Source organism: Pelobates fuscus, chromosome 5 (genome assembly GCF_036172605.1).
Source record: "Pelobates fuscus isolate aPelFus1 chromosome 5, aPelFus1.pri, whole genome shotgun sequence".
NCBI lineage: Eukaryota > Metazoa > Chordata > Amphibia > Anura > Pelobatidae > Pelobates > Pelobates fuscus.
Window position 1 is genome coordinate 96,937,505 of NC_086321.1, and position 24,024 is coordinate 96,961,528.

General features: G+C 36.3%; 2 protein-coding genes across 6 annotated transcripts in view; one reads left to right on the forward strand and one right to left on the reverse strand.

Annotated features, from left to right (window-relative positions):
- MAST4 (microtubule associated serine/threonine kinase family member 4) overlaps positions 1-15,330 on the forward strand; it is a 503,913-nt gene extending 488,583 nt beyond the window's left edge. For 3 of the 5 annotated variants that reach the window (XM_063454086.1, XM_063454084.1, XM_063454085.1), the window contains 7 exons: positions 1,301-1,509; positions 2,980-3,180; positions 6,579-6,811; positions 7,234-7,356; positions 7,736-7,872; positions 9,326-9,507; positions 11,593-15,328. In XM_063454086.1, the coding sequence (XP_063310156.1) occupies positions 1,301-1,509; positions 2,980-3,180; positions 6,579-6,811; positions 7,234-7,356; positions 7,736-7,872; positions 9,326-9,507; positions 11,593-15,035 (4,528 nt within the window). In that variant the 3' untranslated portion in view covers positions 15,036-15,328. Of the gene's footprint in view, positions 1-1,300; positions 1,510-2,979; positions 3,181-6,578; positions 6,812-7,233; positions 7,357-7,735; positions 7,873-9,325; positions 9,508-11,592 lie in introns of all 5 variants that reach the window. The other 2 variants (XM_063454083.1, XM_063454087.1) reach the window with 2 other exon arrangements.
- Positions 15,331-21,398: 6,068 nt separating this feature from the next.
- CD180 (CD180 molecule) overlaps positions 21,399-24,024 on the reverse strand; it is a 47,563-nt gene continuing 44,937 nt past the window's right edge. The window contains exon 3 of the mRNA XM_063456922.1: positions 21,399-23,873. Within this exon, the coding sequence (XP_063312992.1) occupies positions 22,142-23,873 (1,732 nt within the window). The 3' untranslated portion in view covers positions 21,399-22,141. The remainder of the gene's footprint in view (positions 23,874-24,024) is intronic.

The window sequence follows — 24,024 nt, forward strand, 5'->3', positions numbered from 1 at the left end:
GCGATAAAAGATATAAAATATAATAGATACACTCACATTCGGTAGAGCTTCTGCTAGCTCTAGGTTGTTAGGCGTGCAGCGGTATAATCCCCACTTGCAGATTTTGGATGAGTGATCTTGACGCGAATATCAATAGCTCGGAGAGAAGATAAAACAGCGATAGTGCTCTCAATAAAAAAATAAAAGAAGTATACGGTATAAAATATATATAAAAGCCAGGTAGTAATAATAGATGATGGTTTAGACGTAAAAAGGACCAAAATCTATTTTATTAACAGTATATAAAAACAGTAAAATTTTTTACTGTTTTTATATACTGTTAATAAAATAGATTTTGGTCCTTTTTACGTCTAAACCATCATCTTTTATTACTACCTGGCTTTTATATATATTTTATACCGTATACTTCTTTTATTTTTTTATTTCCTGGATATAATACTCCAAAGAATCCCAGGTGGGGATTATACCACCTTCGCTGTTGCATAGAGCAGTTAGTCTGCCCTATATATTGTGAGTATATTTTATTATTTTATTTTATCACCAAAGATTTTATTGAGAGCACTATCGCTGTTTTATCTTCTCTCCGAGCTATTGATATTCGCTTCAAGATCACTCATCCTATATCCTGCAAGCGGGGATTATACCGCTGCACGCCTAGCAACCTAGAGCTAGCCGAAGCTCTACCGAATGTGAGTGTATCTATTATATTTTATATCTTTTATCGCATGTGTGGAACATACTGCACCATTATTGTTTCCATTTTTATTTCCAACTTGGTTACCTGCCACTACATAGAAGAGGACACTTGCCGTATATCCTGCAAGCGGGGATAATACCGCTATAAGCCATTCACACCAGAGCTGGATTAAGCTCTGCCAACTGTAAGTAAGAATTCTTCTATTTTTTATACAATTGGACTATCCTCCATGTCATTGACATCTTCTGGATATTGTATGAAGTAGAACTTTGGACACAACGATACAGATCCCATTGGACTTAATTGTATCTGTTGTATACAGTGGCGCAGACCCATCCCTCATTCTCTTGTTTTGTCTATTTACCTCCAGGGACATTAGAGGGAGCCCTTGTTTGGGACCGCTGCCTTTCTGATTAGCGCTGACTCTATTCCTTGTTTTGTTACCAAGATGCATAGGAACTTTGTTTATTAGCTGTACTTACCCAAGTTCTGAGTAAAAGCAGGAATGTGATTTCTTACTGTGAGAATATTAATAGATAATACTAATTCAGCTTGAACATTGTCTTAATTTACTTAGTATGCCACTTGTTTTGTATCAAACAGGCAACAGCTGTCTATATCAACATCCTCTGATACAGAAAGTCATAATCAGAAACATAATGTCAACTTGCTGCCCAAGTTCGCCATTTCTTCTGATGCAGATGTACCCTGTGCCTCGGATTCACAACAAGAGGGTGATAAGTCTGCTCTAATTTCTGAGGACTCTCCACAAGAGGATCCAGATATCAGCATTAGCAGTTCTACAGTATCAGGTGAGTCTGGAGCCCACAAATGAATGCCTAATGAATTGATCATTCTTATTATTATTAGCAGAATCTATTAAGAGCAATGCACATTCATCACAGTTTATAGCCAAGATAAGACAACCTTCTATTATTATTGGTTTACCATGGTTCAACAGGGGTTGGTTGCCCAATAGTTTCCAATCTTGATTTCTAATATTCAACATTTCTCATTCCTAGAAGTCAGCGATACTGTGATAAAATTTAAGCGTTTTTTAGAAAAGTAATTTGCACTTTGGTGTGTGTAAAAGCTTATAAAGGGACACTGTAGGCACTGTAACTGCTACATCTCATTGAAGTGGCTATAGTGGAGTCTCCGCATCTTTAAATTCAGCATTAACAGTTGTTTAATGTTTTACTCCTAAACGAGAGTCATCAGCAACCTATCCTGCTCAGTGCTGCTTGGACTAATTGACAAGAGCAGCAATGGGTGGTTGTGATTGGCTGAGGGTGCCAGCTGACCACTATAAGAGCACCCATTGCTAATTTGAATTGATACGGCTAGAAAAAACATAAACTCTATCGTAGCCATACCTTCTGTGGAGACAGGACTGTAGGTGGCCAGAGACCCTTATTGAGTGTAAAACTACTCAACACTGGCTCACCATGGAATGGATAGACAAGACCATAAACTTTAGGCATTATCACAAATTCAATGCCTATGGTGCCTCCAGTTTCCATTTACAGAGATGTAGCAAACCCTGCCAAAAAAAAAACCGAATCTGTTTATTAGGTCAATAAATACATGGTAAAGCTGGTCATACTATAAATGGGCATGAAACATCTAGTTTAGCTTTATGGCCACAGGGACATGAATGAAAGTTTCTCTGTTGATCAATATGATCTTGTAAATTTAACATAATGGGATTTTAATTGCTCAAGATGACATATTTCTTGTGTAAGATCTAAATAAACTTGGCATCATGGGTTCTGCAGTATTATTGTGGTATAGTAATTGGTCGGTTTCATATTGGACCTCTCTCCTCTGTCATACCTTGATGTCTTTTGTTAGACAGGGACGTGTATATAAGAAAACTTATATATAAACATATACAATACAATATTTTGTATATCATTGCATATTACATGATAAGCTGCCTTGTTTTTTATTCTAGAAGATGGCTATCCTCTTCAAACTGTAGAAATGTTAAAATAAGTTATACTTTTTTATGATTTGTTACATTCTAAAAATTCAGATAGTTACATTTCTTGTTACATTTAGGACACACATTATTTTTCATGGTGACCTTAAACACCAGGAATACTTTATCCATAAATGAATAGTTCCATCACCTACCTATGTGTTACAGTAGCTTTTACTGAAAATCTTCTGTATTTCTGACACTGCCAGTAGCAGCGTTCCGGATATGAAGAATAGAACAGATATATTCTTTCAAGCAGCAGTTGTTTTAATATGTCTGTACTTTCTTCCTTGTACAGTGAGTAGTTTTTCAGAGCACTTAGATCAGATAAATGGAAGAAGCGAGAGTGTGGACAGTACAGATAATTCCTCAAAGCCCTCCAATGAAACAACTTCTCTTATGGTGCGTCAGCGATTAGAAAACACAGAGAAACAGAACATGTCTGGAAAAGTCACTAAGTCCATCTCTGCTAGCGCTCTCTCTCTTATGATCCCCGGAGGTAGAAATAATATATGCAGCATGATACTTAATGACATTGCATGACCTTCTCTCCATTTGTGACTCATTCGTCATACAATTCAAGCTTTCTTTAATACATATTACTTTAAAACATTCGCATCTGCCTGTTTGTGCTTTCAGTATTCAGTAACGGTAGGCGCTTCTACTGGAGTAGGAACTAGGAGTTCTGGTGCTACTTTCCTGTAGTTACATTTAGTTATTGCAATGGATGACACCAATCACAGTGTAAGGATCTGACCAGGAAGACAGAAACTAAGAAACTATGGGACAAGGAGAACTTGGGCCAAGATTGGATAAACGTTAATCACATTATTTATTTTTGTGTTGAAGATGGAGAAACAGAAAAAGAGTGTGTGTGTGTGTATAATAATAATAATATTATACTGAAGTATAATAATAATATACAAAGCGCAAAAGTGATCACACTCCAAGGACTTTTAGAGATTAAAAATAAATAAAAAATTATTCAGCTTCCAGCAGGTAAAAATATCGATGTGTCTGTTTTTGTACTAATCTTTCATCAGGACAAATTAAAGTTTTGTTCAAAAGCTGAAATGTTGACCTTCTTACTTGCCAGAAGCTAAGTAAAAGTACATTTTTATTGTTATCTTCAAAAAAAGTCCTTGGAGTGCGATCATTTTTGTGCTTTGTATACTGTCTGCGGATCAGCACTAGGCATCTTGGATCATACCCTGGAGTGCAGGTTCATTGTATGTGTGTGTGTATATATATGTATGAATGTGTATATGTTAACCTGTACAAATACCGTCATTTGCAGTTTAGCAAAAAAATTGCTTGTTAGAAATTAAATTCTATCCTTTCATCATATATTGTGTTATATGGAGAAAAATGGTATGGTAATACATCTTCCCAGAAATATATCCATTTGATCAACTTTTTAAAAACATTACTAAATATTAAATATGATCTTACATCTTATTCATTATTCATCACTACATTACAGGAACTGTGACTTTTGCTTTATTAATCTGTGTTGGCATTTGAACTAAATGTTCTGAATAGGTTAGAAAAGACCCTGGAAAAGTTTTAAGTTCAAAAGAGAGCCTGTGGTATGATTTAGAATCTTGTTTGTCAGGAGGATAGTGTATTTTTTTAGTTTATCAATAATGTCTCTTATCTACCTTTTTGGTTATGGCAACACACCAATTTCAATTACCCAAAATACAAAATATCTACATATGGCATTAAATAGAACAATTCGATTGTTTACGTGTGCTTTTGTATATAGAGTGTTTTTTTCTCTAGATACTCTAAGTTAGCAAGTATGTGTATCTATACCACCTATCATAGTTGTGTTTAATCACTATTCTTGTTCTTATTGGTATTGTTTGTAAATAAATATAGATCTAAACACACAATCCAGCACACTTGCTATATCACAAAATAATTATTTCAAATCTCACAGAATGTAATAGTTTTATTAAAAAACACCTCACCTAGGCAAAAGATAATGGGGGTTTAGTTACATTATATGATCAAATATTGCATAAGCCTGCCACAATGTCAATGTACCCCATTCTTGGTAGGTCCTACTCTAGCAGCCTCCCTGTCACAGGTGCCTCATTCCAGGATCCTATAAAGCCGTCCCAGGAGGTAAAACTATTACAATCTGTGAGATTTGAAATCATTGTTTAGTGAATAAGCGAGTGCACTGAATTGTGTATTTTTTATGTTGTATATATTGGCCCCAGCAGCACCCCATGATGTATGCATGATTAGGTGAGTGCAGCCCTTTTATATATATATATATATATATATATATATATATATATATATATATATATATATATATATATAGGGAGAGAGAGAGGGCACGCTTATACAGAATGGTGAACTGTGTTTTATGCACAGAAGGTTGACTGTTTTATAAAATGCAGTGGAGGATGAAAGGGAGGGGTTTGGGATTGCTAATGAGAGGGGATTGATGCGGTTGATGGTGGCTAATGGAGTGAGTGCAATATGACTAGTGTATGGAAGTGTTGCTTGTTCATCCTAATGTTGATGGATGTGTACACAGACTATGATAAAACTCAAGTGTCCCAATAGATGTAGTGTTGGTACTGACGGCAGATAATTTATGGGAAGATGGAGGTTTGAGGACTAAAAAAAAAAATTATGAAAGGTCAAAGCTGCAAACACACAGGTGTCAGTTAATGCATCACTGAACTAATTTTAGCTTTAAATGTATTTTTAGTTGCGTGTTGTAAGAAAGTAATATCAACAGTTTACATGCCAACTTTGGTAACCCAGCAAGGTCAGATTTCAGTCTAAGGTGTTTATTTTAGTTTTTATCCGCATTACGTGACATCGCTGCTTGACAAATCCTAAACCTGCCTCTCTGCAGGGAGATATAACTTGCATTCTAGTCCTCAGGTGTGTACTGTACTGGAGAATATTTGACTTGGTTCCAGTCTTTTTAGTAGACTTAAGCATGATGATGAAGTACACCTAAATACTTAATTTTCACATTTTTGCAAGCCAGCTCCTTATATATGTGTTTATGTTCTATTTTCTCTGTACTATATTTTTTTTTAACAAGAGTGCTTCTCAAATGAATCTTGAAAGACCATCACTACTTCTTGATTCGCTGACTAAAAATGCATGACTTCCAGTGGGGAAATCAAGAAGAGTGCATCTACTCAGTAAAGTGTGGTTAGAAAACATCTAGTCTCAACTCCATTTGGAATGCCCCTTACGTCAGCAGATACTGACTATTCTAGGTTTTGGTATTTCCATTAAAGCCACCTGTGGCCTTTCCCATTGGATTTGCTGTACATCTAGAGACACCATGTAGTTGGAGACCATTTTTTTGATGGTAGGAATGGAAATCATTATAGACCTCTGTGTTTTCAGTTCTCCGTGAGTGACCAGACAGCTTTTAGGTTTTATCAGTAGAAGAAAAAAAATAGACCACAATTAGGAACATTAGGTTGGCCACACCCTTTTCTCCTATCAAATTCTATTTTATTTTTATATAATCAATCAAAATGTTAGTAAGGTAGTTTTTCGCTCTGGCAACTGGCTTCAATAATGCTCTGATATTTTAGATCTGTCTTAAATATAGCAAAGAGCTACACTGTTTCATTATAAGTATTTTGGGGATTTAGGAATGACATATCCAATCTGTTGGATTACAATGATAGTTTGCTCTCCAACCATGATCACTTTTCAGTGTATTCTGCATGGTGTTTTTTTTTGTTTTGTTTTTTTTGTAGCATTTTGAATTTCTTGGCATTGCTTGCTTTCTCATGTTACTTTGTGTCTGTACCTTATTTTCTTTAACATATAATATATATATTTTTTTTTCTATAGCTTAGTATTTCAAAGAGAAAAACTATTTGCATTTTATTTTTTCAGACGTTTATAGCGTTTCTCCATTGGGAAGTCCTATATCTCCACTGTCCTTGTCTTCAGACCCCTCCTCAAGAGATTCATCTCCCAGTCGCGACTCCTCCATCTCCTCTTCCTCTTTCTGTCCGAGGCAGCCAATCATCATTCAGAGTTCTGGAAAGAAGTTTGGTTTCACTCTTCAGGCCATCCGAGTGTTTGTGGGTGACAGTGATGTCTACACAGTTCATCACATCGTCTGGGTAAATTACAACCGTTTCTGTTTGTCTTTCGATTTTGGAGGGGATCTATTCTACACAACTGGAATATAGTCTTCTTTGTGGAGGGAAGAAGCCTCAATTGAATGACACTGTTTACATAACAGGCTCTAGGCATGCACATAAAAATATAAAAATCCTCATCCAGTGATACCACTTATTCATAATTAAATCTTAAACAATATATTATTTTTTTATTTATTAGTAAAATTACTTCAGAACCCAAAATTCATTATTTAATCAGAGTGGAACATATCATTAACATTTAAATCCAAAGTAGTTGTTTTAGTGAACTTTTTACTTTTTTATTTTTTTTACATTTGAATCAGAATATTGTGGCTACTTTATCTTTGTTCCTTTACATTTTGCTTTGTTCTTTGTATGTTAATATGCTCTTTTTCCCACAGAGTGTGGAAGAAGGAAGCCCTGCCTATCAAGCAGGTCTTAAGGCTGGTGACCTTATTACGCACATTAATGGCGAGCCAGTTCATGGGCTTGTTCACACAGAGGTTATAGAACTTCTTCTAAAAGTAAGCAACATATACTTTTAAACATGGATATATATATGAATAATTACATTGTGAAACTCTTCATTCATAGTTTGAAAGTCAATATATGTAATGTCACAGGTAAAATAGAAACATAGAATGTGACGGCAGATAAGAACCATTCGGCCCATCTAGTCTGCCCAATTTTCTAAATACTTTCATTAGTCCCTGGCATTATCTTATAGTTAGGATAGCCTTATGCCTATCCCACGCATGCTTAAACTCCTTTACTGTGTTAACCTCTACCACTTCAGCTGGAAGGCTATTCCATGCATCCACTACCCTCTCAGTAAAGTAAATAGAACAGGAATTAAGAAGATTTAGCTGTATATTTTAATTTTTTTTATATTTTTTTAAACAGAGTGCGAATAAGGTAGCAATCACCACGACTGGCTTTGAGAATACATCAATCAAAACTGGTCCTGCAAGACGAAATAGCTACAGAAGCAGAATGGTTAGACGCAGTAAGAAAACCAAGAAGAAGGAGAATATAGAACGGTGAGAATAAAAACTAATGGTTTTGACTTTTTTCCAACAAACCTAGGCTTTGATTTTAATATTGTTGGGTGAGTTTTTTTAAATAATGTTATATCATTGGATAAACTTTTAAAATATGTTAAAATATCAAAAGATTATAAAATTCTAATATTTTTCAGAATATTAAATTAGTTTAAAGGTTTATTCAATTATATTAAATAATTTGAAAAACTTGTCTAACATTATTAAATGAGGCCTTAGTCTTTTTTTCACAATGAAAAAGTTTTTTATACTGAGCTGCATGCTAGCTTTATTGTTAATCATATTCTGAGATGATTTTTCTTCTCACTGGTCTTGACCCCCATCATGCCTGTCGTTTATTATTAAATTAAGGCTTCGCGACTTGTTTCTCCTTACTGGTCTTGACCCCCATCATGCCTGTAGTTTATTATTAAATTAAGGCTTTGCGACTTGTTTGGAGCTTGAATACCCTGTAAGGGTCTGTACTCCTAATTTATCTTGCATTGAAAACTCCAATAAATGTTCTTAGTATGTGTTCGGTCTTCTCAGAGTAGATGTATGTATGTATGTATGTATATAGTTAATACAATGTTAAACAAAAATCTGCACACCAGTCAAGCCATAAGACTTGCTTTTCCCACAGAAATCACAAATCTGCAGTGATGTTACAACCGCAAAGGATTCTGGGTGGGCATATGCAAATGAGTTTAACAAAGAATCACATTTTTGCCTCGTTCCATTTTAAACATGGATTCCTTTGAGTCTGTGTTTGCTGTATACAACAGCTTTGAAACACAACTTGGGAAAAGATACAAAGCCAGTGAACCACTCATGGACAGCTGTTTCATTGTTACTGCAAATCATCAGCATGAGGTTGTGTTTCAAAGCTGTTGTATACCGTAAACACAGACTCAAAGAAATCCATGTTTAAAATGGAATGAGGCAAAAATGTGATTTTGTTGAACTAATTTGCATATGCCCACCCAGAATCCTTTGCTGTAGTAACATCACTGCAGATTTGTGATTTTTATACATATATTGCATATATAAGCATTTGCAGGATAGTAAGACTAGGCTGAAAATTAGGCATGCTAACGTGTGAGCTTAACAAACCACCAACACATTAATGCATAGCAAGGTTTTTTGAAGGCACATTTTTTTTATATATTGGTTCTTCTGTATTACAACCCATATTTTGCTTTAAAAGGCTGCATTTTAGTGCTCCTTTGTTGAGGGTACCTGGAGAAATGCATGGTGTCTGCCCGTGTCCTTTAGGGTATTCTCAGAGAATTATGGCAATATAATTTATTTATTTATTTTTTAATTTATGGTATTATATTTATCTTTTTTTGTCAAAAACTCACAATTGTTTTGTACAATAAAAAAAAAATGGAAAATACATACACAGGAAATATTTCCCTATATTTGCATTTACTTTATATTGGTTCTGCAGGAGGAGGTCTTTCATCAAAAAACTGACGAAGCAACCATCTTCGCTCCTTCATACCAGCCGAAGCTTTTCCTGCTTAAATAGATCACTGTCCTCAGGGGAAAGTTTGCCTGCATCACCTACCCATAGTGTGTCTCCTAGATCACCTACTCCAAGTTGTCGTTCTACACCAGATTTCCCATCGGGTGAGTTTATGATTGGATTTATATTTTCACTGCTCTCTACATATTCAGTAGTATGTGGGATTCCAGGGGGGTGCTGGTTGCACCCTTATTTTGCATTCTCTTTATACGGCCTCGCTTGGTAAACTTATTACCTAATTTGGATTCCAATACCACCTGTACGCTGATGACACTCGGATATACCTCTCCTCCCTAGAATTCTCCTCTGCCGTCCTGCAACAGGTCACTGCTTGCCTTTCTTCCATCTCTGATTGGATGTCCTCCCACTTTTTGAAACTCAATCTCTCTAAAACTGAACTCCTTGTCTTTCCTCCTCCTAATACTGATCCCCCTCTTTTGCTCTCCCTTCAAGTTAGTGGTACCCACATAAGTCCATCCTTGCAAGCGCGTTGTCTTGGCGTTATATTTGATTCTGGCCTCACAATTGAGCCTCACATCAAGTCTGTTACCAAATCCTGTAGATTCAGCCTTAAAAACATAGCCCGCACCTGCCCCTTTCTTACACAAGATGCTACTAAGGAGCTTGTCCATGCTCTAGTAATCTCTCGCATGAATTATTGTAACTCTCTCCTAATAGGTCTTCCCACAAGTCCTATTGCCCCGCTACAGTCTGTAATGAATTTTGCAGCTTGACTGATTTTCCTCTCCTGTTGCTCCTCTCACACCTCTCCCTTCTGTCAGTCCTTACATTGGCTTCCTGTATCTTATAGGAGTCAATACAAGGTACTTATCCACACCTATAAAGCACTGACCAATTCTAGCTCCTCCTATATCTCTTCAATGATCCGCAGGTTTGCACCTTCTTGGTCTCTTCGCTCTTCCCGGGACCTTCTCCTGTCCGCTACTCGCACCTGTACAGCCAACTCACGCTTGTAGGACTTCTTGCGGATTTTCTTTGGAATGGCCTGCCTACGACCATCAAGCTCTCCCCTAATCTTCAATCATTTAAAAAGTGCCTCAAAACCCATCTCTTTAGGAAAGCTTATGGCCTCCCAGAGTAACCTCTAACTCACATACCTGTCCCTTGCTCTCTCCTAAAGGGCAGCGCTCTATTCTCTCCTCTCTCTGCTTCACTCCACCTTGTTTGATTGCGACCTCCTGTCCTGTTGGGTTTTATGCCTCACCTCCTATAGACTGTAAGCTGTTTTGAGCAGGGCCCTCTTCAACCTATTGTTCCTGTAAGTTTTTGTAATTGTCTCATTTATTATTAAATCTCCCCCTTTGATAATATTGTAAAGTGCTACGGACTATGCTGGCGCTATATAAATACTGCTACAGGTTATGCTGGAGCTATATAAATACCAGTAATAATAATAATACAAGAGCAGGTTCTTATGACAAAGTGCACTACTGTGTTCCTCCTGCTGGTTTTACACTTCCTGTTGAAACAAGGGGAAATGTTAGTGGAATTATGTTTTTTTGGGCATGAAATATAGCAAATCTGTATCATTCCTATTATTAGCATTTATATAGCATCAACATGTACCACAGCACTTTACAATAATAGACCTGGGGGAGTTTAACAACATATTAGACAAACTATTACAAATTTTGTCAGGATCAATAGGTTAATGAAGGCCCTAGTCGAATGAGCAGGATGCTCATTGTGATTTTCAAACATGTGTTCTGTTTTTTGCCTACATTGTCCTTTTAACCCCTTAAGGACCAAACTTCTGGAATAAAAGGGAATCATGACATGTCACACATGCCATGTGTCCTTAAGGGGTTAAATGAATTGACCAACAGGTTCTCAAAAGGATTAGAACCGTTCAGAGAGTTTATTAATGTATTTGTAACAGTGTTCATTCTTTGTGCAAATTTCAATTTAGTTTTAGTCATAGTTTTTTGACCAAAATGGCATTTTAGTTTTAGTCATATTTTAGTCACTTGAATTGTTTTATTTTAAGTCTAGTTTTAGTCAACTAAATCTTAAAACGTTTAGTCGACTAAAATTTGACTAAAATTATTAGTCGACAAAAATAACACAGAAGCTTTAGACACAAACACAGCTTTGGCAGGTGGTAGTTTTGTTTTCCTTTATAATATGTATATATATATATATATTTTGCTATGTTTACTTTCTTTTAGGTGCAAATTCTTCACAGAGCAGTTCCCCAAGTTCTAGTGCTCCAAATTCCCCAGCGGGTTCTGGCCACATAAGGCCAAGCACTCTTCATGGCTTGGGTCCTAAAATTGGTGGACAAAGATACAGGTCTGGACGACGAAAATCTGCTGGCAGCATACCACTTTCCCCTTTGGCAAGAACACCATCCCCAACACCTCAGCCTCCATCGCCTCAGAGGTCTCCTTCTCCTTTGTCTGGGAATTCATTGGGAACTTCAAAAGCAACCCCAAACATTCCTGCCAAAATGCACTCTCCACCAACAATTGTAAGACATGTTGTCCGGCCTAAAAGTGCTGAACCACCAAGGTCTCCTTTGTTAAAGAGAGTACAGTCAGAAGAAAAACTATCACCATCATACTGTTGTGAAAAAAAGCACTTATGTCCTCGCAAGCACAATTTCGATATATCCAAGGAAGAAAACCACAATCACAAACCATCACCACAAAGGGATGTAATTCTGCAAAGCTTAGAAGAGGTTACATGTGATGCTCCTTCCTCAACAAGGGTTAGACCTGTAGAGCAAGGTTGCCTGAAACGTCCAGTGTCAAGAAAATTAGGACAACAAGAGTCAATAGATGATCTAGACAAAGAGAAACTGAAGACCAAAATAGTAATGAAGAAACAAGATATGTTGGAAAGGCAAGATTCTATTTTAAAACAAAACATAATTCTTGATTTGCATAATGATCTAAGTAATGCAAACTTGTTGGGACAGGAGGAGAAAGAACAAAGAGAACATGCAAATCCATTAAAGAGATCAAGTATATCGGAGAGTAAAGGTTCTGCTTATGAGAGTTGGTCTGGAGGCATTCTGTATAAAGATGCTTACTGTAAGGGTATAAATTCACGAGCTAATGGTGCCAACATTTCTTTAGAGGCTCAGCAATTCTGCCATGGGGCACAGCCACCTGAAACTGCTCACATATCATATGAACTAAAGAAAAACCCTGCTTCGTGTTCTCTCCAAGAAAAGCTTCCTCATTTATCCGACAGGATATTAAAGGATGAAAGCTTAGAAAAATCAACTAGCATTGATTATTTTAGAAAGAAAAAATCATTTGAAGAGAAGGATGGGAGTCTTTGCCCAGTCTCACAAATAAAACCTGCATTTTTGCACACCGATTCAATGACATCTCTTGATAATAGAGCTTGCATTCCTATTACTCAGAGTATACCTATTTCTTGTACACCACTAAAAGCCTCTACGATCAGATCTGAAAATAATGACAAGTCACCTGTCACAGCCTCTGAGACTTCTGTACGAAAAAGTCCTTCTGAATTTAAAATGGAAACCAGGTCAGTATCTTCTTTGAAACCAATTGAAGGTACTTTAGACATAGCATTACTATCAGGACCAAAAGTTTCAAAACTGGAATCTGACTGTACACCATTAGACAAAAAGTGTTACCAAAATCCAAAAACTGTAGAATCAAGTGTTACTTCAAATCCTGAAGGTTCTCGGAAGCCAGATAATAAAAGTACATTAATATTTGGGAAATCAAGTTCAAACTGCCTAAGCCAGCATTCTGTGCACCAGGGATCCATTAAGGAAAAGCCAAATGGATCGTCGCGAGCTGATTTTAGTGCCATTGAGAATTGTCAAAATGAGGCTTTGGGATCCAAAGGGAAAGACACTGTTGCTGAGGTTGCAAACTCTGTTCAAAGTCACACATTGGGAGCTGCTCAATCCACAGTAAGATATTCAGTGGCAAATGCATCAGAGGCTTTTGTGAAAGGTAATAGACAAGAGATGAAAAATCAGGACATGACCTCTGTCAAATCTTCATTTGAGCAAAGATTTACTAAACCCATTTGTGAAAGGACAGAGTCACCCAGGGAACCCTGTGAGGATAATGTTAGAACTACTTTGACAAATTCTAGTAACTGTGAAAAATTAATGTCTGCACTGAGCAAGGCAGAACAAGTAAAAGCGCAGTCAACAAAACTGAAGCCAGAGAATAACCAAAGCATAGGTAAGGCTAAGCTGGCAACAGGAAGGAATGCAGAACTTTCCACACTTTTTGAGCATTTAGGTGAAAAACCATCCAATACAAAAATCAATCCATCACCTACTTTCTGCAGTGTGCAAGGTACAACATTACAAGAAATTACCCTTCAGCAAAAAAATTGTTCAGGTGTATTGGAGAAGAAGCAAGCTCATCTGCCAGTTAGTAAAGAAATCATACCATCCATTGCAAAGCCACAGGCTGCCGCTAAAAGTATGTACTCTTCTGACACAGACGAAATAAAAATAAAATCCACTACACTCATAAAAGAACAACATCGGTCTGCTCGTATGCAACTGGATGACTGTATCAATAAATCAAAAATGGGAATTGAGAGTAAATCTAGTCACTTCAAAGCAACCCAGTTGGACAAGCTTTCATCCATACAAAATCTCAACCTGAAAAAGAAAGAATCAAGTATTCAGCAAGTCATGGGATCTGTTAATCTTGAGAATGTTGCTGGTATAAATTTGTGTTCCCATTCACAAATTAAAGAATCCACTAAAACAGAAAGAAGTGGTGCTTGTTCCGTTTCTAGTGGAAGTGCAAAAAGTATCCCTGGTGTGACTGCCCATGAAAGTTTTTCTAATGGAAGTCCAATACCAAATTCAGATAGTCACTTTTGTCCCAACACATTTAAACCCAATGAATGCTCTGCAAAATCTCACTTAAAAGAAAAAACGAGTCAACATCCCAAGCTTGCTCGTGTCATGGCAACTAAAGGCTGTATTCAGAGCCGATCATCTCTGGAAAACATGGAACCTGGAATGTATGCTAAAGATAAAGCACAGCAAAACAAATGCACTGAAGCACTTTATGCCCTAAAAGACAATGGGGAAACTAAGTTTAGTTGCAATGTTACAAAAAGAGATACCAAGGAAGTGACTGTCGAAAAGCCAAAACTTGGTATATCTACAGACTTTATAAGAAGAGAAATGGAGGTCAGAAAGGTGCCAAGTGAAGCAGATAACAGTGGTTCTTCTTTGCCTATAGCTAAAACTTTGCACAACGTTGAAGGTTTATCACCTAAAACACGTTCTTTTGAATGTTCTGTAAGCACTTGTAAAGATAATGAGCAAAACCCGACTATGAGTAGCAAGTCTAAGAAAGATGTTCCTCTATCCTCTAGCAAAGCAAATGCCTTATCAAAGGAAGACAATGTACCCACTAAATCTGCTTCAGAAAAACACCCCTGCCTTGTTACAAATACTGTAAATACAGTGGCAAATCGAAGAGATCCACCTTTGTCTCCCGTTAGGAAAAATACAACAAAAAACTTTCCCAAATCACCAGCACCACTACTTGATAATCCCGGTGCACTTTCCTCTGACAGAGACAGTAAAGGACAGAAAAGAGGAAAGGACCCATCACAGACTAACTCTAACCAAAAGACTTCATAATCTGCCAATGTGGTCAATAGTGATAAGACCTCCTTACTGTAGTAGCTGCTAGATCCAGACTAATGTCAGAAACCAGCACTGTGTTATGTTTTCATGCATCGTTTCTGTCGTGTGACAATTTTAGGATGAAACATGGAGTATAAAGGGGTTTCATTTTTCCTTTACTTTTTCCTCACTGCCATCTGTAAATTGTCCGGGTGCTGAAATAAGCAGGTGACATAAAAAAAAAAATACCCAATGCAGTAAGGAGCGGGAAAGGGCTATGGGGGGGTAGGCGGGGAGGGGGAAAGGTCTGTGTAGAAAAAAAAAAAAAGTTGTATTTTGTGTTGAATGTAGAATATACAGTTTGCTGCTGAAATTCACCATTTTATTTGTTTTCTTTAAAAAAAAAAAAAAATTAAGCAAAACACCCACCAGTAAATATAATTAAACGAACAAAAACAATGTTTTATGAATGTTATAGGTTTTTGAATGTTGGCACATAAAACAGAACTTAATCTGAGAGGCTGCACACTTTAGTTCTTTATGTTGTTGTAATTAAATCCCAGTTTTACATCAGTGTGTATATGTATAATGGCAATGCTGTGACTACTGTAAGATGGCATTGAGGTTCTGCTATGTTTCCTGGTATTAAGTTCATTGCAAATTCATGAAGGTGAAATGAGAAATTCTACTGGTTAACACTGAGCCTTTTTGTATAAAGATTATTCTAGGCAAATATGGAGCAATCCGAAAAAACACTCCATGGTGATTGCTCTATTAATAATACATTATACACACACGTGTATATATAATTAATTTTTATTTCCCTATATGCAAACATTTCAACAGTCTATCCAATAAGGTTCTCAGTCTGCTAATGATGTGCAACATACTTAAACCCCGATCATGTCAAGACATTTGTTGGGTATCAGTGGTATAATTCCTTTTAAAGATATCCGCTGTTACTGAACTATTTTTTCATTATATTTAGAACGCTTTCTAAGTAACCCATTACCAGTTATATATATATATATTATTATTTTTTTTTAAATAGAGAATCTACAGACTGTTACATTTTTTTTTCTGCTTTTGTGTTCATTATGCAAAATTAAATATTTCAAAGTAAAAGCCAATAAATGTAGTGCACTATTGCTATGGGCATTCGATACTGCACAGCCCTGCTAATGAAGTAAATATTGGAGCAATCATTTTTAATACAACACTCACATTGATTTCAATTCAATGATGGAGGGATTAGCCTTGTATGCACTAGAGATATGACTCTTGTACCATATATCCAGCAATTTGAAAAGATCTATACTTGAAAAGAAAAGGTGAGCCAGTTAATTAACCTGTATCCTAGCTTGGAGTATGTCTTAAAACATTAATGTCTTGGAGATTCTATCATTGCTGATTTCCTAAACCCTATTCTAAAGAGTACATTGTGTTGCCCTGGTATCCAGGTGAGATAACATGTGCTAACAAATGAGAGTGAAAACTACTTTTTATATTGTAATTATCGCTTTTTGTTTTATTTTTTGAATCTAATTTTGAAATGTCTTTTGTTTAATTTTATTTTTTTTATCTGTATAAAATTTGCATTAACCTCTCTGGTTTATTTGTTGTGTAAAACTTAGCTGGGGCCTTACTATACAGAAAATGATTGCTATCCTTGGCACGCTGTACTGGTTTTCACAATCTTTCTAAGTGCATTAACCCTTTGATTGCCAGGAACGTGCATTTTGCTCACCTCTTAGAGGCTTAGAAAGCTTCATAAATTTCAAAACACAAGTCCTTTCTTTTTCTCTTTTTTTCTCTCTCTCTCTCTAAAAAAAAAAAAAGGTGTCTTTTTTATATTTTGCAAAGCTCGTTTTCCTTTTTTCTTTCATTGTTTCTAAATTATTCTGACAACATTTGATGATAATTATTAACTTAACTGAGCAAAATGAGATCTTTAATAAAGACTATGAAGTGCTGTTCTCTTTGCACAGTATAAGGAATTTCCGATCTTCATCTTTTGGCAAATAGGAATGCAACTCGCATGTTGTTAGCAGTGTTTTCATCAATTGAAAGTTATTTTCAGCTGACAGAGCAAACTGAGTGACGATAGTGGTCCTCTGTAAAGCAGAGTTAGTTACGTGCAAGTGGATCGTGTGTACAGGTTAATTCTTGAATTGCCTGGAGCTGAGTTCATCTTTACGTCTTGAGACCTCAGTTTAAATTGACCATTTTGGGGCCTTTCATTTTCCCCCAAATGATTGACTGGTGACACATAATCTAGAAATGTAACGCTACACCCCAATCCCACAAAAAAACATAGTAGTTTCTGATTTACCAAATAGTAATTCACTAGGATATACGATAAACAGGGGCTTATAATTTTCAGTGTCTGTCTTTTTTTTGTTCTTCGTTAATGGTTTACAAAATGACATAATAAAAAGCTTTCCGTGTTTGTGTATTGTCACTCACGTCATACTTGTAATACGTTGAAATCTCAAAGTACCTAATGTGTTAATGTACTACTCGTTTGTAAGTGTTTACTAATGTGTACAAAAAAAAAATATCAATTGACTTTGTGTACTGTTAAGTCTCTCCTATGTACCTGTTAAGATTCTGTGCTTTTTTTGTAGTTACTTCTGCTGTAGAAAAACCAGCTTCGTATCTGTGCAATAAAGTGTTTGCTGTCTTAACTTTCTATAAAACAAAATACTTAAATCAAAAAACTAAACAAAAATCAACTTTCTGAATGTCGTATTTGTTGTATATTGAAACAAGTATTTATACGTATTACAGCTGCAAAGCCTAACATTAAAATAAAAAGTCAGCATGAATGTTTAGAGTTGGTATTGTTTGTCTATTTATTGTCCGTTTGTAAGTATTGGATTTATCACAAAATCAATATATTCGTTGATAGCGGCATAGTCACAATAGTCTATTATGCAGACATATTGATCTGTAAGCAAAGTATATGTGATTTACAAATAGACCATCTAACATTGGGTCTTGAGAGCGTTGTTTTTATAAAGTGCCACTGTCTTATGTCATATTTATACATCAAGAACATATATACACAGCAGTGCTGTACAATAGGGAACAGGACAAACATTTATTTCTAACACAACATGTATGATGTATGGGAACAGTAGGTGAAGAGGACCTGGCCCAAACAAGCTTACAATCTAGAGGACTTCCTTTGTCAAATATAATTTTCCCACAATTCTCACCTTTCCTCCAATGTCTTGCGAGTTCACCCCTCCATTTCCAAACACCTCTTTTGCCGATTCTGGAATGTGGGTTTATATCAAGAAAGATGATCTTCTTATGTGCCCTTTTATGGCCAGAGGTTTAGCTAAAATGTTTACGTTATTATGGCCAGAACCATATAGAACAGTTCACAAAGGACAACGAGCAACATGGCGGAGCATTGAATAAGGATCCAGTGTTGCAAACTATCGAAAAAACAAAGTTGATTTGTTACCAATAGAAATATTAAACACAATGAGGGGACACCGAACAGTGGTGGAGTTTGGGGAAGGCGCATAAAATAAGGTCATGAATTGACAGCTCTGTTTTAAAGAAACACTGTTTACACCATGACTTTTGTACTATGGTTATGGGGTCAGGATTTTAAGATTTGTTGTTTCAGGATAAATGTTAAGGGAGATATACTTTACAGACTTAAATGGTAGGGAGCTGTGCAGCACAGACTTTGTGTTCAGACAGGTGGATGTCTGAGGTGTGTATGAAGAACATGGGACAGTGAGAGATGCACCTTAGGGACTTGCTGGATGGAAAGCATTTGCAGGTCAAACGTTGCACATTGGAGCTGTATGAACATCAACTGCAGGGTTGTTTGAATTGATTGTGGTCAGTTTGAAACAGTGGACATGGCTCTCTTGGGTGTGTAGACTGGGTTAGGGAATACGTTGAGTCATTAGAAGATATGGATATGAGATAATGAGAGACAGATACAGTTAAAGGATAGGGTGAGGAGTATGGAAAGACAGGCCGATGAGAACATGGCCTTAATCATATATATATATATAGGATTGATAAAAATAGCACTTTCCTGTAAAATCCTTTTTACACTTGTATCCTTTACGTTTAACTTTGCATAAATGTTATGTTAAGTCCTACATTTCTTTTCTAGCTATACATCTTCTGTTTTAAATCTTACTATTTAAATAAAATAATTGCCCTTATAAACTTTTGTACAAAGCAAATAAATAGTTTAAATAGGCACTCCATGTTGGAAATTATATATATATATAATACATTACTAAACACAAATACAAACACCAGTCAGCCATAAGACTTGCTTTTCCCACAGACTTTAACAGTGCTCTCACTACTGCAAGGGGTTTTGGGTAGGTGTATGCAAATGAGCTCAACAAAGAACCTCATCATTCCAATTTATACATGGATTCTATGGAGTTTGTGTCTGCTGTATACAATATCTTTGAAACACAGCTCAGGAAGAAGAGCAAAGCCAGCGAACCACTCATGGACAGCTGTTTTGTTGTTAATGCAACTCCTCATCATGATGTTGGTTACTGGCTTGCTATGAAGGCTTGGCGTTTCTTGTAAAGTACATATCAAAAGAGTTGTCATGGGAAAAAAAAAAGTGGATGAAAACCCCTTCCACCTGAAGTAAGTGGATAGTTAATACATTGCTAAACACAAATGCACACGCCAGTCAAGCCATAGGACTTGCTTTTCCCACAGAAATCTCACTTTAACAGTGCTCTGTTGCAAGGAATTCTGGGTAGCACATGGATGGATCTAGCCCAGGGTTCTCCACTGTGAGTGCAGCTGCAAAACTCATACATACTTGCACTGCTGGTTGCTCTGCAGATCTGTGCAAACTGGCTAACTAGAATGCTGTGATAGAAAGCATACAGCCTATACCTGAAGCTCTTACCAATCTGGTTCCATGGCTGGAATATGCAATTTCCTACTGTCTGCGTAACTGAGCAGGAAATGGAGTGAGCACAAAAAGCAGGATGTTCTTATAAGAGGCATGCAAAGCTCACTACACACACATCTGGACCTCCAGGGATGGAGTGACCTGTCATAGTGGGTAAAGAGAGGACCTGGCTAATGTGTTATTGTTTTGTTTTTTTAAGTTTTCAAAAAATAAGATGAGTACTTAAAGCTGCATGTGGTGATGAGTGTAATATTCATACAGATTTATTCACTGAAGTGAGAATTCAAGTGAGTTTCAAAATTAAGGTCAAAATAGTTGAACTGTAAAAATAAAAGCAGTTAAGCTTTCCACTCTACTCTGACCTTAAATTTGAAAATCATTTCACTTTGAATTCTCACTTTAGTGAATAGCCCTGATAGTAACCATGGTTGGGTTGTAGGTTGAAGGTGTTTGGACTAATGTCAGAGTAGCACGGGTAGAGTAAGACTCATGGGGACTGAAGGATGACCCTTGGAAATGGCAAGAAGGGCACCACCAGGAGCTACAACAAATAAAGCAAGCTGGGCAGCATAGCATGATGTGTTCAGGAAAACCAGGAGGAGAAATGGGCAGAAAAAGGGAGTGAGGAATTGGAAAAGTGACAATATTAGTGAACGAATAGAGGAGAATAAAATTATAGAGTAGTGGAGGATATTAAAGATGGGAGGAAAGAGCACCATTTATAGATTTATAAAGTCTAGTCAAATATCAAACAGAGAGGAGTACAGGAAGTCTTGAGGGTAAGGAAAGGGGAAAGGAATATGAGAAGTGTGAACAAAGAGATTCCACTTTGGAAAGTAGATTAAACTCGCTCAGGGTTATTCACAAAGTGAGAATTCAAAGTGAATTTCAAATTTAGGGTCGAATAGCCAAACTGGAAAAATTCTGCTTTGCTTTCAGTTTGGCTTAAATTTTAAATTAACTTTAAAGTATCCCTTTAGTAAATAAGCGTGGTCTGTTTTACTGGACACTGTGGCATTCCACAATCTATCTATAACCGAAGTTGCCAAGTATGTGCCCTCCATGTATTTGACATATCGCTGCTACCTCCTTATTAAATGCCACTTGATCTCAGGCAGTTGGTACATAGCTCCCGAGATTTTCCGAACTCTACTAAGTAGTACGTCTGTTATATAGTATGCTCAAATAATGCATTACACATTTACTATATTACAGACATGAATAACTCAACCAGGTCCACTCATGGAAACGAACAATAATTAAACACCGTTATATGCATCATACTTTAAACACACATGTATTACTTACAGACATTATGTGAACAGTGAGCAAGGGAGAATTTCCAGAGTATGAGTGCTTCTATGTATATGTGTATGTACAAATGTCTCTGTGTTAGTGTGTATGCATTAGATACTTGGTTTCAAACACTGGACTGAGGATTCTTTAAGGATGGTAGGTGGCCTAAAGATTTGTCTCATTTTAATGTCTGCAAGTGTTTATGGTGGCTCTAATTGTGTGCAGTTATCTGCTTTTGGCTAATACATGATTGCATACATCCCAGCTTAGTGAGTAAAACATGGATTGGTGGGCCAGTGACATGTCATGTGTCACTGGCATGCAAGCCAAGCTGCCTACCACTAAATCTGGCCAGCCACACTAAGGGCAGTCTATTCGGAGAACATGGCTACAGCCATGCAGCTTACTGCATGGTCTGTAATGTAATAATGTGCTCACGCTATGCTTTCTGGAGAAACTGACCTGGACATACCTGGAATAGTGGGACAGGAACAGAAATACAGACTGTCCTGCCATATTTTGGATACTTGGTAAGCATTGAACAGTTAGCTGAGCTACAATTCAATACAATTCTGTGCTTCATCCAATGCACAACTTCAAACCAAGGTAAGGAAAAAAAAAAGTTCTGATATAAGTACACAGGTACAGCATACAGAAATAATGTATTTTAGAGTGGGGATATAGAATAGAATCGGTAGGATAAAGATGTATAATGCGGAATAACATTTTCCAAATCTGTACAATGGAGCATGCTCAAAATACAGACTTTTATGCCCCAAAGATTTAAATTGTGCCCAAATTTAAAAATTTTCAAAGCATCCAAATTTGTCAATTTGATGTTTTATATTTTTGATAATGATGTTGGCTCAACAAAATGCATGGTTGAAAATGGTCATTTTTTTTAAATTACAGAATACAATTTCTTCCTATAATACCTTACAGCAACTATTATAATAATGATCACAACTATTACTGCTAGAATGATCACAAATATGACACCAGATGAAGTCTTACAATTAATTTTTAACATAGAAAGCATGGTTCCATTTGCAGATTGAGGAGACCAGCACACAGTATTGCTATTATCCTCAAACATCTTCAGGTTTTCCATATACCATGATATGAATTGGGTATTGGAACACGAGCAATCAAGTGGATTGTGACTTAAATTAATAATACTTTGATTTCCAATGTTGTGCACCAAATTAAAAGGTATAATTGTAATCCTATTAAAAGCAAAATTTAGGTAGATGTAACTGAGGTCTCCAAAGGCATTGCTACTGAATTGCAATAGCTGATTTTGACTTAGATCTACGTAAGTGAGCTTTTTCAAATTTGAAAATGCGTGTTCCTCTATTGCGGTTATTTCACAGGAGGACAATATTAGGTCTTTCAAGTTTACTGCATGTTTGAAGAGGTTGCTTTCTTTGATAACTCCAGAATAAAATGAACATTTCTTGAGGTTCAGGTAGCTGAGATTATGAAGACCCTCTAAGATGTGATCATTACTTCCATTAATATAGCTATGGGACATATTTAGTACTTTTAGGAGTTTCAAATTACTAAATGGACTAAAAGACTCAGGAATGAAAATGTGGGTGTAAGCAAAATCTAGGACTTCCAGGTTATCACTATCTGGAAAGGAGTGTTGTGAGAGGGTAAGTCTACCATTGGAACTGAGGTTTAGATACTTCAAGGCAACAAGACCCATAGAGTGGTTGCTACAACAGGCCTTCGTTTCTTCAATACTATGACTTAAATCCAAAAATTGAAGAGATTGAAGATTTTTCAAACAACCTGTTCCCATGCTTATCATTTTTTGGTTGTACCGTACGTGAAGGCTTGTGAGTAATGTTAAACTCTCTGTTTTTATATCACAAAGACTGTTGAATTCATTTTTATGCAGTATGAGGTCCCTTAGCGAATTATTAAACTTAGGAAAGCAATCAATCCAGGTGTTTGTCAAATCTAACTTTTGAACCTTGCTTAAACAGAAGAATGTATTGGGTGACAGTTGATCAAAATGTGTATGTTGTAAATCTACTTCATTTACTGAAATATTGCAAAGACCATGTAACGTATTTGGAGTGACTGGAAACTTCTTTTTCATGTTTTCAAATGTTCCAATTCTAAGAATATTGGTAGTTAAACCATTTAAACCACCTAAAAGATCTGACAAATTGGCATTCTGGCCACAGGCTGTCAAATCCAAAATATTCAACACACTTGAATTGAAAGAATTTGGTTCAATATAATCAATATTATTACCTATCAATAACAGACTGAGGTTTTTTATATTCTTTAAAATTTCTGTATCTTTTGTTGTTATCTTTGTTATGACGTTAAATCGAAAATCCAAAGTTTGTAGGTTCCTTGTTGGCAAAGTGTCCGGTAGCCACACAGAAGAGATAAAATTGTGTCCAAAATTCAAATTTTCCAAAGCATTCAAATTTGTCACTTTGATTTTTGATACATTTGTTAATGATGTTTGCTGCAAGAACAGATGACTTACTGGTATTGCTCCAGAAAATGCATAGTCTTTAATGTATAACACAGGATTTCCAATCAGTATAATTGTTTTGAGATGAATATTACTTTGGAACACGTAGTCGTATATCCAGTTAATGTTGCATCTGCAAAATAGTAATAGTTAGATTTATAAATAGTGCTTTTCTATGGAATAGTTCTTAGCATGCAGATCTTGTGTAGATAACAATGGACGTAATTGACCAACTCTAGGTCCTGGTCAGCTTCTGGTTTTGTACCAATATATCCATTGCTTTA